The sequence below is a fragment of the Oryzias melastigma genome, linkage group LG9, assembly GCF_002922805.2.
Source record: "Oryzias melastigma strain HK-1 linkage group LG9, ASM292280v2, whole genome shotgun sequence".
Classification (NCBI taxonomy): Eukaryota; Metazoa; Chordata; class Actinopteri; order Beloniformes; family Adrianichthyidae; genus Oryzias; species Oryzias melastigma.
Genome location: NC_050520.1, coordinates 26,041,263 through 26,063,594, shown reverse-complemented (window position 1 = coordinate 26,063,594; position 22,332 = coordinate 26,041,263). Strand labels below are relative to the sequence as shown.

General features: G+C 36.8%; 1 protein-coding gene across 1 annotated transcript; it reads right to left on the bottom strand.

Moving 5' to 3' along the window:
* Positions 1-398: 398 nt before the first annotated feature.
* Positions 399-22,260, bottom strand: glt1d1 (glycosyltransferase 1 domain containing 1). The gene is made up of 12 exons (XM_024275520.2): positions 21,847-22,260; positions 20,523-20,674; positions 20,286-20,391; positions 17,447-17,498; positions 14,104-14,140; positions 13,647-13,703; positions 9,552-9,650; positions 6,206-6,255; positions 3,810-3,853; positions 2,671-2,791; positions 2,133-2,231; positions 399-831 (listed from the first exon to the last, which is right to left on the bottom strand). Exons 1-12 carry the CDS (start codon positions 21,912-21,914, stop codon positions 679-681), a joined length of 1,038 nt encoding a protein of 345 aa, XP_024131288.1. The 5' UTR covers positions 21,915-22,260; the 3' UTR covers positions 399-678.
* Between the last annotated feature and the right edge of the window lie 72 nt (positions 22,261-22,332).

The window sequence follows — 22,332 nt, the reverse complement described above, 5'->3', positions numbered from 1 at the left end:
TGCAGATTTCTTCCAAAAAACACCAAAACACTGACTAATGGGTTTGTTTATTTGTGAGTATCAAAAAGTCATTGAAGCATAATTATTGCTTTGAAGGGAAAGCTTCAAGGATGGAGGAAGTGGCCGAGGAGAGGGAGTGCTGAGCATCTTTACCTCTGCAACCAGTATGGATGGATGGAAAGCTTTGGAAGTCTATTGTGTGAGGGTCCTTTTTTAGAAAAAAACAAACAAAAAAGTCGGATAGCTTTTTCTTTGTTTGTGTTAACTTTCTTGCGCTTGCTCAGCAAATGGTAGACACTTTGTTGTGATTGAATTTCATTTATTTTAGTTTAAATAACTTTATTTTCATAGTACAAACTCACAACCAAAAATAAAACATTATTTCCTGATAACCGTAGTTAAGTCAAAGCCAGGCAAGAGATGCCTGCCTCCATTTTTATTTGTAAAATAAACAATAAATACAACGGCATTGCACTTTTGCTTATTTCAAATTTAGCATCAATGAAACAAGCATAAATATATGTAAATAAATGTGCTCAAGTACTGCACCACCCCATTTAAGACAAACATGACCATACAGTGCAAATTAAAATAAGAATATAAAACAGTTTCCATCCAAGGTATGTTCGGCATCTTTTTCCTGCTGAAGTCCTGAATCACTGGGCTGAGTGGCGTGGCCTACACTGAGTGCAGCGAGTCCACCAGCTGCTGATAAGTTTCTCTTTCTTTTTCCAAGCAGTGATGCTCTTCCACGTAGAGTTTTCCATTCCTGACCACTCTTTCCCTTAGCTCCTGATCCGACAGTAACCTCTGAGACTGGCGTAGAAAATCCTGGCGAGAGGGAGAGAAAAGTGAGATTTCTTTTCAAAGTAAAACTCAATAAAAAAGTATAGTTTAAAGCTTTTGTCAAAGCAGGAAAATACAGCAAATTTTATATTTGTTATAGTTAAACAATACCAAGTTGTGGCTGGATTAAAAAAAAGTAATGTGAAATGACAGTTCATTGAAAGTCAAATAGGTTTTTAATTGAGATGCGGTGCCTCTCAAATCACAGTTGTTCATCTCATGGCCCGGTGGGCTGAGAAAAATCTCCAGTAAAATCAAGTCAAATGGCCCTCAGGCTGCAACATGGCAGAGAACATCTTTGCTGCGGGGAGCCAATAAGAGCACAAGGTTTCCACTATGACCAGCCAGCAGGATATTTAACTCTTCATTTCAAGTGATGTGTGAAGAGGCTCTTGGTCGGAGGCAGCGCTTCTCCTTGGCCATATGAAAACGATAAATCCTCAACAACAGGATTAAACCTCCATTTATGAGCGAGGTGCTTATAAATTATATCAGAATTACAGGCCCAAGCATACAGGATGTGCTTTTTTTTCTTCGACTTAACCTTTTTTTTTTAAGTAAAGTACATTCTTAGAAGTCTAAGAAAAGAAAAACTAAACACAAGATTTAAAGAGCAAAAAAGCTCATGAGTGAAAGGATGACACACAGACGTGGACTTGGTGCTCCTCAGCTCTGAGGTCATGGTTTATCCGGCCCAAGTTGCTGAAACCATCTGTGCGATCTGCCTAGCAGCAGCTCAGCTGAGCACACGTGCAGGAAGGACTTATCTCCACCATCACATCAAGCTGCAGCACGCTGTCTTGACTGCATCACACTTAAGCTCACCTTCAACTGACTGTTTTCTTCTTTTATCCTGCCTTAGAATCAAGGCTCATTAAAAAAAGAAAAAAAAAAGCTGAGAAGTTTTCTGAAGTTGGTATGTTGGACTTCCTCTTTTGATACAGGTTGCATAAATATGCGTCAACTGCATTTTTATATTTCATTTTAAGCGCTATTTGGGATTTAATCATCAAAATGAGTCTTTTTAAACAAGACAAACATGCCTCTAGCTATCCAGTTTAGTACTACTAATTAGTAGTAATACGGTTTCTGGTTAGTGGATTGCTCGCTGCATTGTCACTAGAGGTCAAATAAATGAAAAAAGTGAACAAACTAGAGGGAAAACAATTAGGAGTAGTAGTGGCAGCTAGAATATATTCACTTTATTGTTCGCAGTCAATAGGTTTATGGGCTAAAGAGCTTATTGGGACTTAGCAGATGTGGTAACCAGGTCAGACGCCATATACCTGAGGTGAAGAGTACAGCAAGCCGGTGACCTCATGCTGCACCACAGCTGCATTCCCTGGGATGTTTCTCGCTAACACGGGCACCCTGAGGTGCATGGCCTGATGGGCAGAGATGAAAGAGAAAAAAAAAGTTATATATGTATTTTTATATATATAATTAAAATTCAAAAACATTTAGACATTCTTAACCAAAGAAAAAAAAACAGGTTTGCTTTGGCAATTGTCTTTATCAAGACGCTAGTCACAAATTTAAATGCATCAACCTAAATATCTCATAAAAAGGAAATTAGGTCATCTTGGGATTTTTATTTATTTATTTTTTTTATAAATATCAAAGTTTCGGGGATTGACACTTGCTTTAGAGCTTCAGTCCCTGGAGCTGCTAAATACATAGGAGCATCAAACACTTAAGTAATTTTATTTTTACTTCAATAATTTCCTTTTAGACACAGGCTAATTGGCTGAGTATATCTTTTTTTATTATTTAATACCATCCTCACATTTTGATTCATTCCCCCGGAGGCTTAAACATGTTTACCTCTAGAATGGCTGCTGACATGCCCTCTGAAACAGAGCTGTTGACAACAGCAAAGCTCCTTTTCATGGCAGCGTGCACCTCCTGTTGGCTCCTTTCGTGGGCTAAAAAGACCCCCGTTGTTCTGCAGGCAGAGTGACAAAGCATGACTCGGGGTCCACATGAGTGTGAGTGATGCGCAAAGACAAGTTCAAGGAAAAACATTTTTCTGTACTAAATGTGTCGCCAATGGAGCATCAGGTAAGTTCTCAGCCTGTCTTTAGTCTGTTGAAGGCAAAAGGCTGACAATTCATCCACGTATATATATATATACAATTTTTGGTCACATTAACCCAAGAACACCTTCGCTATAAAAAGTTACACCATCACTTTTGCCCAATACAAAGTATTTGTCATAAAAAAATAGATCAAAATGACAACACATGATAAATTACACAAGCTTTCTTTTATTTTCCACTGTGGTTTATTTAACAAAATGGAAAATAAAACATAGGAATATCATAAAAAACATGCTTTAAAATGACTGAAAAATTAGAAATTTGAGAAGAAAAAAATCCTGAAAAAAAAAATAATGCAATGTCTAATGACCTACTGCCGCTCTGCAGAAACTATGTCCTAGAAAACGACACAGGTTTGTTTATTTTGGCAAAAAAACAGCATAATCATAATTAAAAGATAACAAGGAGTGCTTTTACAGGCAAAAAATGGTCAGAATAGAACTTTAAAGAAGGATAACAATATTGAAAAGGGTGTCCTATTTTCAAACTGGGTTAAATAGCCTTACATCAAAATCTGCTTCAGACTCCAAACGTCTCAGACCAGAAAAGACAAAAATACAGGACAAATCCTGACCTTTCATTCTTTTAGGATTTGTTTGTTCTTTCTTAAATTATTGGATGCAAAATAGCACACGAATTCTTCACAGATTTGACACAGAAACTGTCCTAATCTACAGACGTGGCCCTATCTAAAACCTGCTCATCAAAACGTGCTGCAGTGATACAAACCCACTATAGATGAGCTAATACTCAGAGGCTTCACTTTGCACATTTGGATTTAAATTTAAATTGTCAGACGGAGACTTTTCATTTATTTAAAAAAGCTCAAATTCTTGAATTCAATGGAAACTATATTTCCTCTACCTTTTAACAGCAGATTTGACTTCAGCAGTAAGAACTGGATCAATCTGGAGGGAGAAAAAAAAGTCTGTCACGACAGATAATAGAACATCTTGATATCCTCACAAGTGGCGTATAAATTTACTCAAACTAAATAAACAGCACATGTGTTGTGATCTTTTGTGCAGAAAAGTTTTAACTAATTACAGCTCTTCTTCTCTCAGATGTTCAAACCAAACGGTCTCTCCATCTATTGTGGAGGATTGAGTCCCTCATCCTCAGGAGTGAGCCCAACCACACATCCCATGAAGCTCATTTCAGATACTTGTACTTAGATTAACTGGTACTTAGATTAACCAAGCTTACCAAGTTGCAAGCTTCACCTGCCGAAGCTTAGAACTTGGATTGACCGGTTAATCGTCAGCTTTGTTTTTTGTGAAAGCTTGATCTTAACCAAAACAGATTGTTGGGAGTTTCCGCATCAGTGCAGATGCTGCTCCAATCTGCCCGTCAAGCTTGGGCTCTGCGCGGCCTCCACTTGTCGACATGATCCAGAGATGAACTAAACAATGACATAATTTATATCATAAAAAAAGAAAAAAAAATCATTCGGTTTAAATCCTGTTTTTTTTTTTTTTTTTAGAGATTGGGGTCAGGGCAGGGTGGGTGTTCAATCTGATTAATTTCAATGTGGGATTTGCATGCATTAGCCTGTCCACAGAAATGTCAAAAGCAGAGCAAATTGGGTCAAAGATGCTGCAAAGCAAACTGCTACTTTTTTATGCCAAGTGATATGCCCCCAAAAAATTCTGCATCAAATCAGGTTTCTATGATTGCATACATAAAAAAAATAAAGAAACTTTATTGCTTTTGGTTACTAAGCTGCTGTTGGGAGAACATTTCCTTAAGGGTGATCACAAAAGCATCTAAACGGATCCTTTTATATAAGGCAGTTGACATTATTATCTATTTATATTTAATATTATTATCATGATCATTTTACAATGTGCTGTAACACTGGAGTGCTTAATAAAAAAACAGTTATAAGAGAGCGAGATGTGTCAGAGCTGACAAACATCACTGACCTGAATTTTCCTCTTAATGACAGATGCTGCTCAGCCAGAGTGCTTATTATGAGGGTGAATTTATAGTACATCTTTATAATCTGAGCAAGACATGTCTCATTCTGCTTATCGGCCCTATTTTGTGTCTCCTTCTGTTTTTGTTTTGGCGTCTGTTTAGCCACAAAATAATGGCCTTGTTGATCCTATGAGGATAACTTCCTGTATTGGTTAGTTCAAAATGTATATCTTAAACAAAACATGTGCTGTGATCTGAAGGGAACAAGATGAATCGCACATCTCTGCTTCCACCGAACCATTTCATTAAAAGCACAGCAGAGCAAGAAAGCAGTAATAAGACATATGGGCGCATGGCGGCAGCGGCGGCGGCTAATTGAGTTGTTTTTGACTAAAACCGCAGAAGAACATACCTTTTGCTCGATACCACTGTTTGAAAGAAGCAATAAGTGCTAAAGTACTGCACACTGATGCCAGATCAAAGCAAGTCAAGAGGAAGAGAAGATGAGGACAACAAACAGAGAAATCAATGAGGAGGAGATTGGGAATGAAATGAGAAAAAACAACAATACTGAAAAAGACACACAACGGTTCAGTGATGCTTCTGGCATTTACTTTAATGTCACTTCTATCTGCCAGGCGTAAAGACAAGAACCACAATGTTTGAAATCTCTTAAAGTATATGTTTAAAAAAAAGTAGTTTCTATCATTTAGGAATATTCTACTCATGTGGTCAAAATTTCTTTTTTTAGCATTTTATTATACATTCAAATCCGTCTCAACTCTGAACCAAAATAGCAGATTTTTAAATAAAAAAGTTGATTTATTAAAAAAAGACACCTTAAATAAATCAATTTGTGTGTTATAAAAATATATAAATTTTATTTTTTAAAACAGAATAACTGCAAGTTGTTTATGACAAAAGCTTAATAGGGTATAAGAAGGAGTTCTTTGGGAAAAAGAAGATTATAGAGTGTGACTGGGAATGGAGTTATGGCTGTGATTTATATCTGCAAATGGCAACATTTATGAGTTCAAAAAAGGGAGCTCTATACAGGTCATTAGTCAAATGCAAGTGCTAACTGGAGGTCAGCCGTGGATCAGTGCAATGAAAACTGATATATTTAGAGCGAAATATGGTGTCGCGTCATTGCTAACACTGACAACTGTCCTCTTTTTTTTTGCAATTCCAGCTAAAGACCTGATCTCTGGTGCATTAAAGTAGAGGCTCCCTAACCTTACAGAGGAGGTTTCCATAGACACTAAACTGTAGAGAAAGCCAAAAATAAGAGGAACAAACAATAATTAAAAAAATGCAACAAAAAAAGAAAAAATACTTACATTTGGTCCAAGAATTATTAGTATATTTGGAACATTTTCATAATGCCACCCTGAAAGACAAAAATAGAAAGTGTCGTCAAAAGAAAACACAAACTTTTTTTTATTGGAAGGAATGTAGAAAGTAACACAATTTCATAGATTAGTATGTCGGCCTTTTCGAAGAATTTTTGCAAGTGAACTGTAAAATCTAATTCCAAGAAAAATCTCATGTAGACATTAATATACAAATTGACTCCCTCTAGTGCTGCCTCGTAACCAAAACTCTGCTTTGAAAGTCAGATTAAAAAGGGATTATATACAAAAAAGCCCATCTTCTTAATCTATTACAGTTCTCGCTTAAAAGAAAAAAAAGAAAAATCTTTTGAAGATACCAAGGCTGTTGTCATATTGGGGACACAAGGACAAAGTTTGAAACTCAAAATATAGTTAATAATCTTGAAATTCATCTTCAGATTGATCTAAAATGTTGTTTTAATGTTTGTCCAATCCACATAATCCCTTTAACAAATTGTTGCATTATTGCAAAACTAACATCATGACAAACTATGTTTGTGCGGTTATGGGAGCACAACTAAGTGCAAATGTCCTAACGAGGATTTAGCTCAATTATATTTACATTAAAAGGGTCACGTTGGCATAACCTTTTGTTATATTTTTCCTCCTGTGCTATGAATGATGGCACTCTCAACATCATCTCCTGTCCTTAGCTGCACTCTCCCCTAACTGTTACATATAAGCTAAAACACACTGAAATACTTTAAAATATTTATAAAAATGTCTCAAACATTTTTATGCTGTATTACTTTTGGCAAAGCATTTTTAGCAACATTTTTAAATAGATTATTATTGATTAAATCACCACCAACTTTTCTCAAGTGTTCCCTTCCTATGTTAACAGCTCTACTTTACATGACTCTGTTGCTTTATGCATTACTCTGTGATTATTTTGTACATAAAAAAAGACGCAAATCGATCTCTTGTCATTCGGCTAGTAAAAATATGACTGATTGACACCAAAGATCCTTGTTTGTTTATTAAAAAATACAAAGACACAACAAACTTTAATCCATACAAACGAAAAGGATACAAATCAATAGGTATTATATAATTTGCTTATTTAATCTAAATATAATTGAATTTATCATTAGTAAAAAGGAGACAGACTTGAAGGTCTTGCGCTTTTATTTTTATTTATTTAAACCTAACTGTCATGTTTCCTTGGTTAAGAAAATCAGCATTTCTATGTTTGATTTATCTAAAGAAGATGTAAACTTTAATTTTAAATAAAACCGGAAAAAAATATTCATAAACAATTATGTCATTTAGTTTTTCTTCTTGTTGGTGCAGTACTTTTAAGATTATCTATGTTGAGAACAGACCTTTTATGAAAAACTAAATATTAAATAGAGTGGGGACTTGAAACTTGATTTTAGGTTAAAGTTTGACGCCTAAATAATGTCCACATACTTGTGCTTCTTTAACCTGATAACATTACAACCAAAAAAGTCTGTTTTCTTTTTCTTAGCAGAGCAGACATAGTATTGCACACTGGTTGTATCAGTATGACCTAATCTTTGCACTTTTCCTGGTGGAATGTGATCATTTCACATTCATTGAAACCTGACTTTAACGCAAGCTTTTAGTCTTGGAATTTGCAAAATAAAAGAAAAAAGAACCATCTCATCGAGTACAATTAATTTACAAATTGAGTCTTACACAGCAGCAGACAAGCAAGCATAGAAGTCATGTGCTGCTAATTACAAAACACTTGTAATCCACACTTGTGATTCCTCTCACTAACTAGCATGAGCCTGTTTGGAAATGTGTAACTAAGCTTATGCTTTGCCTCGATATACTACAAAGAGCAACATCTAAATGTATACAATCAATAATGTATATTGTCTTTTTATGCATCTATCACACACATTCAGTTATTTTGTATCATCTGTATTCAGTGACCCAATGACAGAATGACAAAAACTAGTTCTCAGCATATAGACACTTTCCTTATTTGTAGATTTAGCTAATTTCAGTGACAGATTTAAGCTTTTTTTCCAAAGTTGCGGCTGGATAGCTCAGTTGGTTTCATCCAGGACTGGCGCACAAAAATCAGTGTTTGATTATCAGGGTGTGCAAGGAGTTTCATCCAGTGTGGGTCCTTGGACAAGACCCGTTGAACTACTGGCTAACTATGCAGTCACAGGAGGCCCAAATCTTGGTCTCCTTATGCCATTGCCCAGCCCAAAAGAGCGTAAAAACTCTCTACCACACTACCTGTGCAAAGCAGTGAAAGCTACTTCAAAAATCCCACAAAAACACATTTATGATAATGTAATTTAGTCCATACCATTACAACAGTTCTTTTATTAACAAGTATCTATCTTTGTGATGCACAAAATTGCAATCGCTTCTATGTTACCTTCTACTTGCACATAGGACAATCTGTAATGTCTTAGTCACATGCCCCACAGGGGTCGACCCCAATACAGGTGCTGTAGGTTTTTGGGTTGTCCAGGCCTATAGAGGGTCGTAGACAGGTGCGGCTGCATCTTAAGAGAAGTGCAGGTGTGTCTTGCTGTTCCTTTGAGGCCTGCGAGTCCATACCATTGTCATGCATGTGGTTAATGAATTGTGAAATATTGGTAAGGATAATGTAAGTTACACGCGGTTATGAGATATGGGGGATGCTGTCGCATGGTATCGTTGGGGAGGTGAGCACACTGGCTCCCAACAGAATGCCTGAAATGCTGCACGCACAGGATGTGCAGCTAAGCACTCATAAGATGCCTGTAGAATGTCCACACAAACTACACTCTTATATATGTAATTTCATCCTTTCTAACAGCCAGGCTGCACACGGGATGCACGATGAGCACACACCTTTTCCCTGAACAGCCCTGCACAGTGCACAAGGCTCTAAAAACAAAAATCTGTATGAGATGCCCACATCTCACCTACTTCCCCCTTACTTACCCCTACGTGTTGCTAAAGAGCTAACTACAACCTGACACCTGCAGCACGCTAGCAGAAAAATGTACATGAATATTTTTGAGTGGCCTACAATCTTCAAGTTTTGTACAGACCACCTGAGTGCCTGCACAGATTTGCATATTTTTCATTTGCAGACAGTCCCTTTCCACCCATAAGGGCAGTTTTGACTAATGCCTGATGTACTCTATTAAAAACACAATAAATTATTTTACATCATTTTATAAAAATAAAAATGGAGTAACAACTGACAAATGAAAAGAAAATAAGTTATGTAGAGAACCTGTTTGTGTATAGAAAGACATATTGGGAATGGAATGGTATATGTGAATGTATCAGAGTTCCTTTCTGGGTATACCTGAAAAAGCTTCCACCAAATAAAGTGGGTCCTTGACGCTTCTCAGACCACACACTAACAAGAAGACATGGAGCTCATCCACATGTTCGCTCTCTACACCTGGAAAAGAGCCAGAAACAGCACAACATCAAAACCTGCATAATGAACATCCCAGATAAATCAGCAGATAATGAAAGCCATACATCACCCAAGGTCAAGAGAAAAATAAGACAGCAGTGACTAATATGCAAGCAGAAGGCAGAAAGAGCTCACTGGAGGCATGTGAAGGCTTGAGAATAACTCGTGGAAGAGTAACATCAACCCCAAAGGTTCAGCTCATGTCCCACAACCAACTCCATAAATTATTCACCCTTCTTTTCTTAACTCTTTTCATTTAAAACTTATCAGTGTAATGATCAAATAATTACAGACACAAATCTCAATGAAGCAGTAATGACAATGCCTTTGTATGCAATATTTTTACCCTATTTGGTAAATTTAAATTTACTGTTACTTTGATATGTCTAATGTGACCATAAGATGAACTAATGGAGGAATGGGCAGACCTAGAGATGATTGGAGGGTTGGCTGATTGGACAGAACGATGTATAAATATGGATCAACAGGTCAATTGATGTTATTTTTGTTCAAATCTAACAAAAAAAAATGTGAATCTATAGACCCAGTTTTATAGACCCACTCTGACCTTCTTTTGATCTATTGTAAAAGTGGATCTTTTAATCATGTATATGCCAAAATCGTTTTCTAAGACATAGTTTCTGCAGAGCAGCAGTAGTTCAATAGGAATTTGCTTCTGTGTTATGGGCAGAACCGTTGACATGGAGCAACACCGCCATCACTTCTCGTCACCCATAAGTGAGCCTGGCCTGACTTCCCATCATGCCTTTGTTTACAAGCTCTCCTTGTAGCTTACAGTAGGGCTGTAGGGTAAAATTGATTTCGCGATATATCGCGATATTTCATTTGCAGATACTTGTCGCGATCTAAAATGTTGCCAAGATGATAATTAATTATTTATGAGCAAACATAGTAGTTGCATTGTGTAGTGTGATCATTAAAAAAATAATAATTTTATTAACATGAAAGAAAAAAGGGAAAAAAATGTTCTGGACACATGTATAGTCCTGGGATATATTGTGATATGTATTGTATCGTGAGACGCGTATCGCGATATGTATCATACTGTCAGACTCCTGCCAATATACACCGCTAGCTTATTGCCCCCCACACCGCCAACCTAACATTAACGGTGCAACAAAAATGCCGAGCAATATTAGAGCTATCCAGCCGTAAAGTTTTGAGTCAGATACCAGCTCAGACGATAAAAATGAAGATGAACATGAATCTAGTCATCTACGAGTACATGCATCAGAATGGAGCAGCCATTGTATTTAATGATTTAATTAAAATAATCTTTTTAAAACTGCATTTTTCCTCTGCTCCTGTTTTACAGAGATTTGAATACAGAAATATTCAGAAGTGTAATTTTAAGATGAATTTTCTTTATGTCCTCTATCATTAGCCACAAGAACAATTTTATCAAAATGGGTCTGTCTTTACACAAGGTTAAAAGTTACATTCTTAAGTTAAAACACCATACATCAAGAAATAACCACACCAGGTTCTTTTATTTTTTTCCATTTAATGTATATATTTCCTCTTGAAGTATTTTACAAAAGTGGGAGTTAGTAAACACTATGAAAACCTTTTTTTCAATTATTTTTCGTGCATTGATTTAACTTTTAGTGGACATGTTCAAGTGCATTTAGCTCAATGATGAAAACAAACAAGCAAACAAACAAAAAGTTGTTAGCTAAGCCATTAACAGGTAATACATTCAGAATGGAGTTTGAAAGGAAGAAAGTATCGCACAAACTGAAGCTAAATATTTATTTTTAAAAACAATGTCACAGACAGACAGCAGTACATGCACAAATTCTGTGAGTCAAGTAAAATCCCCTGCTGCCAGATAAGTCCAGATCAGGAGCTCAAGCGGCTCTTTTAATGCTATTAGGAGCATCTTAAAATGCCAGCTTTGAGTCTGGGCCTTGACCCCGATCCAGGAGCTGACTTTCCAAACAGCCTCTATATTCATGCGTCGGCCTCGCATGAATTGGAACAACTTGTCTGAGATCTTAAGCAAACATGAGAGAAATAATATCTGATACCTGGAAGCACAGACCTGCTAGGATGTGAAAGACAAACAAATGAGAACCTGCGTTCGGATCTGAGACCCAATTCATCTTTCCTCTGCAAGGAAAACCATATTGTGCAAATCATCTGTTTGCCAGCAGCGAAATTGTTTTTTTGTTGTTTTTTTTCTCCGTAGTTCTGGGGTCCTATGTAAACGTTTGTTTTTGAGTTCAGAGGGGGAACTCTGAGCAACAAAATGATTAATCAGTTTGTGTGTGTGTCTTTCTTTGTGTGCATAAGGATGCTTCTCAATTCACTGATACAAAAAAGCACACAGGCAAAAATTATGCTAAAGGAAATACACTTTGTTTAAACAGGTCTTTAAAAAGCTGCAACATCTATAGAATTCCACAATTCAATACAGTCATAGATCTTCATTTGACGCTGCAGCTACAGAATAAAGGCTGCACACTCAATGGTAATTATTCATAAATGTTTAAAGGAAAAATCTGCACCACACGCCTGTTAGGGACACAATATAAATGTTGCATTTCAGAGAAGATTCCTTAAAAACCAGATAAAAAAGGATTGCATATTCAGAAAAAAGGATCTTTGGGAGGAAAGAAAGAAAGCAGGAGCAGGATGGTGCCCCCTGCTGTGCTAGGAGCACATGTGAAGATAAAAGTATAGAAGAAACACATAACATAATATGTCAGATGAGAACTGCTATGTGAGAAAAGATTGTGGGGCTATTGGAGCTGTCAAAGTGGGCTATCAAGGTGAAAATGCAGAAGGAGAGTGTTTAGATTGAAGACGAGCCACTAAACACTGAAGATATTTTCGTGTTTTGATAAAGGTTGCAGTTCTCTGCACTCTAGAATCAATTTCTCTGAATGAAAGCTTTTGCCTCGGAACTACGTTCACTAATCTTTTTAATATACAATCAAGTGAAAATCCAGAGCACGTGCTGCGACTCCACAGCTGGAGGAAAAAAGTCTCAGCCAGGGGCTTCCCATCTGCCCCACAAAAGCGAACTTGTGCGTGCGGAAACTGGGACAGCGTTTGGAGCTCTCAAAACAACTGAAACAGATTGCAGAGCTTTCATCAGCAGCCAAACAAAAACGGGGACTTCTACTTCAGGTATAACAAATGGCGAAATGAGCGCGCAAAATTTGTATTACTTGCAGCCACTGCGAAACCGCGGTGATAAATGGCTGAGCTCGGGAGCCATAAATCACATGTTACTTGCTGCTCAGCGGAGCTCTCGATGAGCAGTAATGTACTTGGGACGGACATTATCTTGCAATGTCAAATTTAAATCCCGAGCTGTTTCTAAGAGGTGCAGGTGAACACGTACGGAGTTATTCGAATGGAAGACGGGAGAGCGGTGGAGATAAGGGGGGGAAAGTGCTTTTTCCACGGCGGCGGCGGCTCCGGTGCGCTGCACACTCTGGATGAACATGCATGTTTGCTGGTTCAAAGACAAGTGGGAAGCTTAAGTCTTGAGTATTGACTCACTCAGATGGAAACAAATATGCTCTGGGACGCATATGGCCAAGATGTTTTAGCAATGTGAACTTGCAACGCTGCCATATGTTTCACATAAGGATGCTGGCTAATTGAGCAGGGATGAAAAATCAGTTTGGTTTGCAAGTCAGTTGAGATTACAAAAAGCTCTCCGATGTTCATTCTCGATCCAAGTTTTTACCCGTGGGCAATTAAGAACCAGAAAGATTTTAAATTGTGTCACTAGAGCAATACTGACACACCAGCGACTATTAATAACCAAAAATAACATTTTTATCAAGTTATAGCTCACATATGCAAGCACCAGCTCTCTAAAGGTTTGGTGAAAACACACACACATATTCCTGCTAAATTTAGACATTTCCCCCATTATAGAAGTCACTGTTTGGAAGACAGAGATTAGCAGTACAGCTGACACAAGCAGCCTGGCAGTACCTGAGCTCCTCAAGAATTCCGTCCAGCAGAAATTATCAGCAATTTCCGTCTGGATACCTTTAAAACAAAAATAAATAAAAGCAACATAAATCCTTATTATTACATTAAGAGGGAACCATAAAAATCATGTATACATTCCTCCTATTATATAAAAAAAAGTTTATTATGATTACTGGCATTCAGAGAAAAAAATGCTTTGACTGGGATGCTCTGCCATGCAGCCGACTGGAGCGCTGCCTAATCTGTAAAGGGACACCACTTGCCAAACAAGGCTGTTGGCAAGAAACAGCGGATAAGAACGTTTTCGGGCTGACCTAATTGTTGGCCAGTGGCAACTTTGTACTTCTGAAAGTATATATAATAAAATTCAAAATGTCAAAGCAAATTCTTGTAAGATTGGAATGGCTCGTCAAGTGAAGGCAACATCACAGCCGGGATGATAAGCTCGTGTTCTTACCTTGAGGCTGCACGTAGATTTTACTGCTCTGTGACATCTTCAAAAAGAAGGAAAATACAGATTATTAGTTCAGATCAGTTTGTAATTTCTATACACAATTGTTAACATTTGTGTTGGTCTTTTTTTGTCACAACAGAAACTTCATTTCAATGCGCTTTGTGCTTAAAGCATGTATCACAAAGGCTAACGTTAAGTAGATAAAGAGCGTACTACGATACTTATCATACAAGAGAAAAACAAATAAATCATCAAGATTTCATGTCCAATTTATTCACTGTGTGTGTGGTTTGTGTTACAACTAAATCCAAAGCCAGGCCTCTAAGTGCCTGTCGTCCCTGCCTGTTGTCTGCAACTTAATGGAAGAAATAAAGAATGTCACTTGATTCAATCTGCAGCCTACGGCTGGAATCTCCTCTGAAAATGAAGCAACAAAAATGCTGTTTTAATGCTACACTATTACAGAACACGAGACGGCATTGTAGTGTGCGGTATTTATTGATGCAAACCGTGTTTTGATGTGCTTTAAATTACAACTAAGCTGTTTATGCTTCATGACGTGATTTGTCAAAGAGGCACAGTTAAAAAAATAAAAATGAAAAAAGGAAGCAAAGATTTGATCATCATAAAAACACCAAATCCACAATCTGTCTTCCGCTGGCGAAAACAGAAGCTTGAGGTGGGTGAGATGGGCATGTTTATCGGAAATTGCTCCACCCACTCCAACAATGTTTTCTAAAAAAGGGAGTCAACTCTTTTGGCTCCACCCACTTGCCAATCCATAAGACAAGTCTATAGTAATGCTGACATTTGAGCCGCAGCTTTACCAAAACCACTCATTTGAGAATTATTACATCAATCTTTGAAGTTGTCATGCATTTATGTAAAAAATACACACATTTATCCTTTTTATGTAAAATCTGATTTTTTTTACTTTTTTTACACATAAAAGTCAAATAGAAATTGCTTCCCATTGACATCAAGTTCATGTGATTGCTTTTTTTTTGTTTCAGTTTTTTTTCAGGAAGTGCAACCTTTGCTACTTCCCAGTTTGCACCAATATAGGAACGGAAAATAAAAGCCTGGTTTCAGAACATTCCCTCTCAATCACCTTGTGGGTTATATCACAGAAGTAAGGGAAAATGTTCAGACAGGTAACAAGCTGCAAAGAACAGAAACTTTTTAAGTAAAAAGTGCATTTGTGAAACTGCAGATGAATACTAAATGGACGCATCCATTGAAGAGTCTAGCTGTTAATGCATTATGGTCATCTTGCTATTTTCTTACTAAAAAGTTTGGTTTTGTACAAGCAAAAGTGTCCAGATGTAATTCACAGCCAGATGATGTGAGAATGTGACAGCCCTTCTAGTGTTAGGATGCACATCTGTCCAAGTATAGTGTTTCCTGCTGTGCTTATGAGGCTTGGAATGCGCAGTACAATTATGACTTAAAAAATAACCAGACAAAAGGATGTGCTCTGTTGATTTACTGGTGAAGCAATTAAGATGTGTTTTTTTTTCTTACAAAAACATTTCTATTCATATTTTTAGAAGAGCCTGGTGGCCACATAATGACAAGTTGGTCTTTATTCTGACTCTAAATTAAAAAAAAAAAAAAAAAAAAAAAATGTATTCCCGGATTTGAGACATTGTGGAGCTCAGGCAGTTGCAACTTCCTGTAAATTCAAATGTGCAGCCACATCATAAAAGGTCAGATCACCTCATTACATAATATGGTAGCACAAGCGGTACTTTATCAATGACAAAAAAAGTCAAGTTAGTTCACAAAGTATGTTTGATTTAATATATTTAAATGAGATTCATTGAAAATGATCTAAAAGTCTGAAAAATACATTTTAATGTGGAACATTTTGCTATATAAAAGCCTTTTTCAAACAATAATTACTTAAGTTCTACTCCAAACACCCTTTAATCTATTGTAAAAGCGTTCTCATTGGTCTTTTAATCATGATTATGCCGTTTTTAGGCTAAATTTAAAACAAAACTGCATTATTTTCTAGAACACACTTTCTGTATAGCAGCAGCTGATGGGACTGAAGACAGAGCAATTCCCTTCCCATCATCCATCTGTTTACACTCTCTCCCATTAGCTCACATCCCCTCACACCACTAACCTAAAATTACCAGTGCAAAAAAATGTCGAGCGGTTATCCAGGCATACAGTTCTGAGCCAGATGCCAGCTCAGGCGATGTTAATGGATCATGGGTCTAGTAGTCTGCAAGTGATGGAGCTCGTGGCTTACTGCTGTAGCTTTTACGTCACAACTACAAGTTTTTTTGAAAAGCATTTTTTATCGTCAGCTCCTGATTTGCAATGATTTGATCAAAGAAATGCAATTGTAAGCTTAATTTATTTTAAATATCTGTACTCCATCATCAGAAAAATGCCACAAGAATGTGTTAAAAACATTTTTTTTTTATCAGAGAGGGTCTTTAAAGCCTATCACCAGCAGGTCAAGTGTTAAGTCGACCGTCACGTGTTTCGAAACAAGAACACGCGAGAATAAACGGATTGGGAATCCGTGCATGCATCAAGTTGTGCACACCTGAGAGATTCTTAAGAGTTCCAACCTCTGCAAAAATACACAACTGCTGTGTGGATTTAAGGATCAATAGGAAACTGGGACGTTTGAGCTTTTGAGAGGACATGTGTTAGTTTGCTCTGCTGAAATCCCTCTTCAGTGTATGCAGAAAAGGTTTATTTAAAGAAAATGTATTCAAAAAATCAAAATGTTATCAGCACTAATGCGAGTGTGGACTGTGCAAACAGACCTTCATGGTTTAGAAAAGCTTCTGGCAGGTGGTGACTTGTTCTGCTGGAAAACTGCCAGACACAGAGGACTGCAGTCAGATTGTCAGAGGATTCATTTAGTCATGACAAATTGGACCCACTATATAATTGCTGTATCTCCAGACACAGGTCTGCATCATCAAAACAAGTTAACTATTGGATGAAAAGTGAAAGGAACAGTTTTCTTTTAATACAAACTCTTAAAAAAAACACAAAGAAGTAAGAGTTTGGCAATAAGTAAAGCTTTCAGGCGTAATGGTTTCCTTTTCTATCCTTTTATTGATATTGGAGTTGTGTTATCATCTGACGGGAAGGAGGGGCAGTATATTATCATTATTTTTATCGTTGCTAGCTTGACATCTAATGTTTTTATAAGCCAGAGGTGATAAAGTGCCATCATCTTATTTCTAGTTTGAGTTTAAACCTATTTCTTTACTGTCAACCCAGTACATTAATGCAGTGAAAAGATAAAAAAAAAAAAGATTATAAAATATGAATACAAGCAATGACTACAGACAAAATAGTGTAATCATACCAAGTGTATTTCTGCCTCTTCTTTCAGTTTGGCCGTAAATGCAACTGCAAACCTAATTGGGAGCAAAAAGAAAGCAAAAACAGCTGTAAACATCACTGCTGGTCCAGGCATTTCATCATAAGAATTTCCATAAGAGACGCATAAATGAAGTCGTTTTAGAATCGATGACAACAACAGCTGAAAAAGCAGCAAATAAAGACAGTAAAATACAAAAAAAAGTATATTGGATGCAAACTGTGAGCGCCTCAGGAGGCAAAAGACTTTCAGGAGGAACAAACGAAGAATGCAACAAAAGCAAAAGTAGAGCAAAAAGCAGTGGGGGGTTATAGGGGGGGAATAAATGTACGTGCATAGGAGCGCATTGTAAAGTGGGCCAACAGGTTCTGTGCGGTGATTGAGTTTCATGATCAAAATTTGTGTGAGGAGGCAATAACAGCAGGCGGTGTGAGGATTGTTTGAAGTTGCAGGAGCTTGATCTCTGTTCTCCCAGAAGGTGATTATACCCGGAGCTTCGCTAAATAAATTCCCTCCATTCTCCCTTTATCATATGAAAGAGGATGGTGGGACATGGGGTCACACGATACTGATGAGTATTCATTGGTCAATTGGGGAATCATGGAAAACATACAACCTTCACAGCTGGAGTTAGCCTTTTTATTCCCTTATCCTTTTAAGCCACAGTCTGGGACGGGAAGATGTCATCAGTCTGGTTTGAAATCTTATTTTCTTTTTTTTCACATATGCATAACAGTAACTTCAGTCAACCTGATTTAGATTATTAGAAGCAGCAATGACAAATGTATGCTTTGTTTCAATCAAGAAGTAAACCAATGAGGATAAATCATTGACTGTATATGAGGACTGGACTGCCTGCTGGCGTTTCAAAACAGGAAGTAACCTGCTGGCTCCAAGAAGCCAAAATCCCATAAACTTCTATTGAAAAATAAACCACCTATTACTCCGTCATTCCATTCATCACAATACCATTCTTGCAATACTATCAGTTTTTAAGTTGTTCTTACTAATCCTAGTTTTTTTAATAAAGATATATTTTTTTTCTTTACTGCAAGTTATTCGAGTTATGAACATATCAGATGCCTCAATAAAAGTATGTGTTCTCATGTCGAAAGTAAAACAATTTTGATTGACAGATTCTAACGAGCTCACTCCTGATTGGCCATAGTTGTTGCTAAGGGTGTCCCAATCAGTTTTTTTTGTTTTTTTTTCTGGCCCAATCAGATTCTGAGTCATTTGATTTTGAGTATCTGCCGATACTGAGTCCCAATTCGATACTTTTGTAACACTTTTTAAAAATGAACAATTTTAATAAACAGATTCAGGTTTTTCTCTATTTTTATGTCATTAACATTATTTTATCACTTAACTTCTGTGAAGTAGCTTTAACAAATAGATACAAACAGTGTAACTATTATATAAAAAAACAACTATTATCTAGTAAATGTAGGCAATAATTAGTCATATGAAAAAGTTTAGTGACTTTAGCTTTAATATATTTAGAACTAATGAACATTTTTAACCAAATGTGATTCATATCATCATTTAAAATTCTTTAAAATGAATGATGACTTTGTTGTGACATCAATACGATGAATATTATTTATGATTGATATCATTAGAACAACTGAAAAATTATTATTATTTTTTTAAGATTCTGAGATTTTTTTAAGACTTTAACCTCCTAAGACATCACATTTTCAGTTTTATTACTACAGTAGTTAATTTTACTTAACTTTTATTTCTATGTCAGAAAAATAAAAAAGGCATATCAAAGAACACCTCGGGTCCTAAATGGTTAAATCACAGAGCTAGCACTTAGCAGCTGCTGTGTAATCGTCCGTCTGTCGGCAGCACAGAGAGGTTAAATAAAAAATGAACTGTTTTTGTTTTCTCAAGACAAACTAATAGAGAGATTTGCTGCGAGTTTAAAGCATTTTAAAAAGTTACTGAACATCTCGCTAGCTTAACTGAACTGTTTTTGTTAGCCTTCTGCTTAAACTTTTATCATATTCTGCTACACTTTATGGCAAAAACTTGTCGTGATCCGGACTTCTAGTGAAGTGTTTATCAGGAATAATAAGTTTGAAATATATATGATCATAAAAAGAATAAATTAAATATCCAATATTGATCAGGAGAAAGATACAGATTTGTCAATCATATGGATGGGGATATCTCTAGGTGTTGCCATTAAAAGAATGTTGAATTATATCGATCACTTTTTTCTGACATTGTCTGACTCCAACATGGCAACACAAAAAAATGGCCACAGAAATTTACTTTAGTTGGAGCCGGAAGTGAGTAATTTTCTTTGGGTGATGTCACATTTGCTCTGTCCAGTTCTTATATAAAGTCAATGAGCTAAATAAATGTTAGTATGCTAAAGGAAAAGGGATCTACGATTCTGTTTTGATTTCATGTGAGTAATTTAAATTGAGTATATAAGGAATGGATACGCGTCCTCATTTACTTCCTGCTTGCAGTTCAAAGCTGGCCACGGTTGCACCAAACTGCCATGAGAGAAAGTTTTCAAAACAAGTCATATTAATGACCTTTTACATAAACCATGTCCAAAGATCACTGATGAGTCACTAATCTATCAAATGCACTGTGTTTTACGTGTGCTTTATTTTCTTTTACATACATTTATTTCTAAAAACTAGATTACAGTTCCAGTCTACATAAGAAAAGTGCAAATTAAAGTAAATAGAATGATTGAAAAATGAATAAAGTGTGGGCTCTAGAAAATACATATTCAAGCACTCGTGTTGCTCTTGTGTGAAATTAGGTATTCCAAACAAGCAGCTGGATGAGACATCACCTGGCTTTCCGCAGCACCTGCTCCATAACCACACGCTTGTGTTCAACTTTCACATCTTCATTTATGTCGGTTCCGCCAAAAATGACACCAAAGGGTAGCTGCACGTCTGTAGTAAAAAGAGCAGAAATACAGCAGAAACAAGATGAGTTTTGTGGGACACAGGAAGTGGATATTTGCAGATCAATATAGTAAACCCAGGGAACTCCAAGGGAGCAAACATTTGACAAGCACATTTACCCAAGAGAAGTCTGCCAGCTCTGTACAGATGAATGGCTAGTGCGCCTTCGAAAGGAGGATAGTGGGACACCAGACTGTTCACGTCTGCAGAAGATTGAAATTCTCCTGCATCTCTGAGCTCACAAATGTGTCCTGCTGATTCAATGTGGGACCTGGAATGTAAACCAAATGTGAACTTAATGACTACTAGAAATGACAACTTCATAAACGTACATTTTATTTTCTAGTTTTTTTTCCTCATGTCATTCTAAAATCAGACTACTTAAAAATCGTAGATTATCATTACATTCTTTTGAAAGTGTGTTATTTGTCTTTAATCATCTTCTAGGACGTGGCGATGCCATTAGCCTCAGGCTTTGCTCATGAGGGAGCTGGAAGAGCTGCAGAACAGATTGTACACAAAAGCTCTTTGTGAGGAGAAAACAATGGATGGCTTTTAATATGGCGAGTATCTGCCCCTAGTCTTTTGTCTTCAGCGGACATTTGGACTTTTTAAAATCTTTATTTTTATAGATATTGTAAATAAAATTTTATAGTTCAACTTTCGGCACATCTTGTCGAATCAGCTTTCACTCTTTGTGGCTACATAGTTAGGCAGTAGTGTGAAGGGTCTTATAGCCTGCATATAAATATGTATATCTGATACTAGCATGCAACTTTTACACATATATTTTTGAAAATATTACCTTATTTAGATATAAAAATATGTAATATACTACGGATTAAAAAAAAAAAAAAACAGAACAAAGAATTTTTTTAATTAATGTTTATTCAGCATAGAATTAGTACAAAAGCAGTCTTTACAGATGATCAAAACAAGAGTTTTGATAATTGATACTTTGATACCTACGCTTTTCAGATCTTGATATTAAAGGAACTACACACACACACACACATTTAAGCTTTTTTAAAAATTAGGCCCAATTGTGACAGTAATGGAATTAGATACCATTTACTACAGGAAACATATGAAAGTAATTCTATTTTTAACTGGATTCTTTCCACCTCTTCTGTTTCTATAGATGCCATTGATAACTTTACACATGCAAACCGAGCACTTTATGATGTAGTTTCACAAACACAAGGGTGTGCCTACTACCTCCCTACTGATGAGTACAGAACTACAACACGACTGAGTTAAACTACACACCGACTAAGGTCAAAATAAGTTGGAATAGTAATCACTACTGGTTTATATAGAACAGAACTGAGTTCAATGTAGAGTTAAAGGATGAATCCTAGCCACGAGGTCGCCAGATGATGCCGGTGTACCGAGCACGTCAGCTGGAGTAGCCAGCTGCAGATCACACTGCACTACAATTACCTTATTCTCTCGGCTGTAGTATGGTTTCCAGTTTTGGGTTTAAGGCAGGCAAGAAAGAGTAATTTCATTTCCACTGACTGCTATTCTGTCACGCTAGTAGCAATGATATTCAAATAGAACTAAAGCGACCGGGACCTGGAAGCGTCAGCTGCCCGTGTCACATTTCCTGGACTCGTGCCCAGACGTTTACACCAAAGGTAAAGCTATCGGCACGGCTACATATCGGCTCATGTTGGTTGGCTGCACGCGCACGGACTTAGCGCCACGCTTGCACTGTTTACAAGTCCGTCTTCTAAATTACCCCCTGGAAACAAATGCTTAGCTTAACGTAACTGATGTATATTCGTTTTAGTGTCTCCTGACACGCCTCGTGTCTAAAACAGCAAAAAAAAAAAAACACCAACACCACGCGACTGTTCTCCAATAACTTTTTTAAATATCGCTTTCAAAACTGTAAAAAAAAAAAAGTAAAAAGCCGCGGAACAT

What these genes read in the sequence shown, in the direction of transcription:
- glt1d1 (XM_024275520.2), bottom strand. Translation starts at nt 21,914, where the DNA reads ATGAAATTACTCTTTCTTGCCTGCCTTAAACCCAAAACTGGAAACCAT. An exon ending in ACTACAGCCGAGAGAATAAG is followed by an intron (nt 20,675 to 21,846) that starts GTAATTGTAGTG and finishes TTTACATTCCAG; the next exon opens with GTCCCACATTGAATCAGCAG. An exon ending in GTCAAATCTGCTGTTAAAAG is followed by an intron (nt 2,792 to 3,809) that starts GTAGAGGAAATA and finishes CTCTGCCTGCAG; the next exon opens with AACAACGGGGGTCTTTTTAG.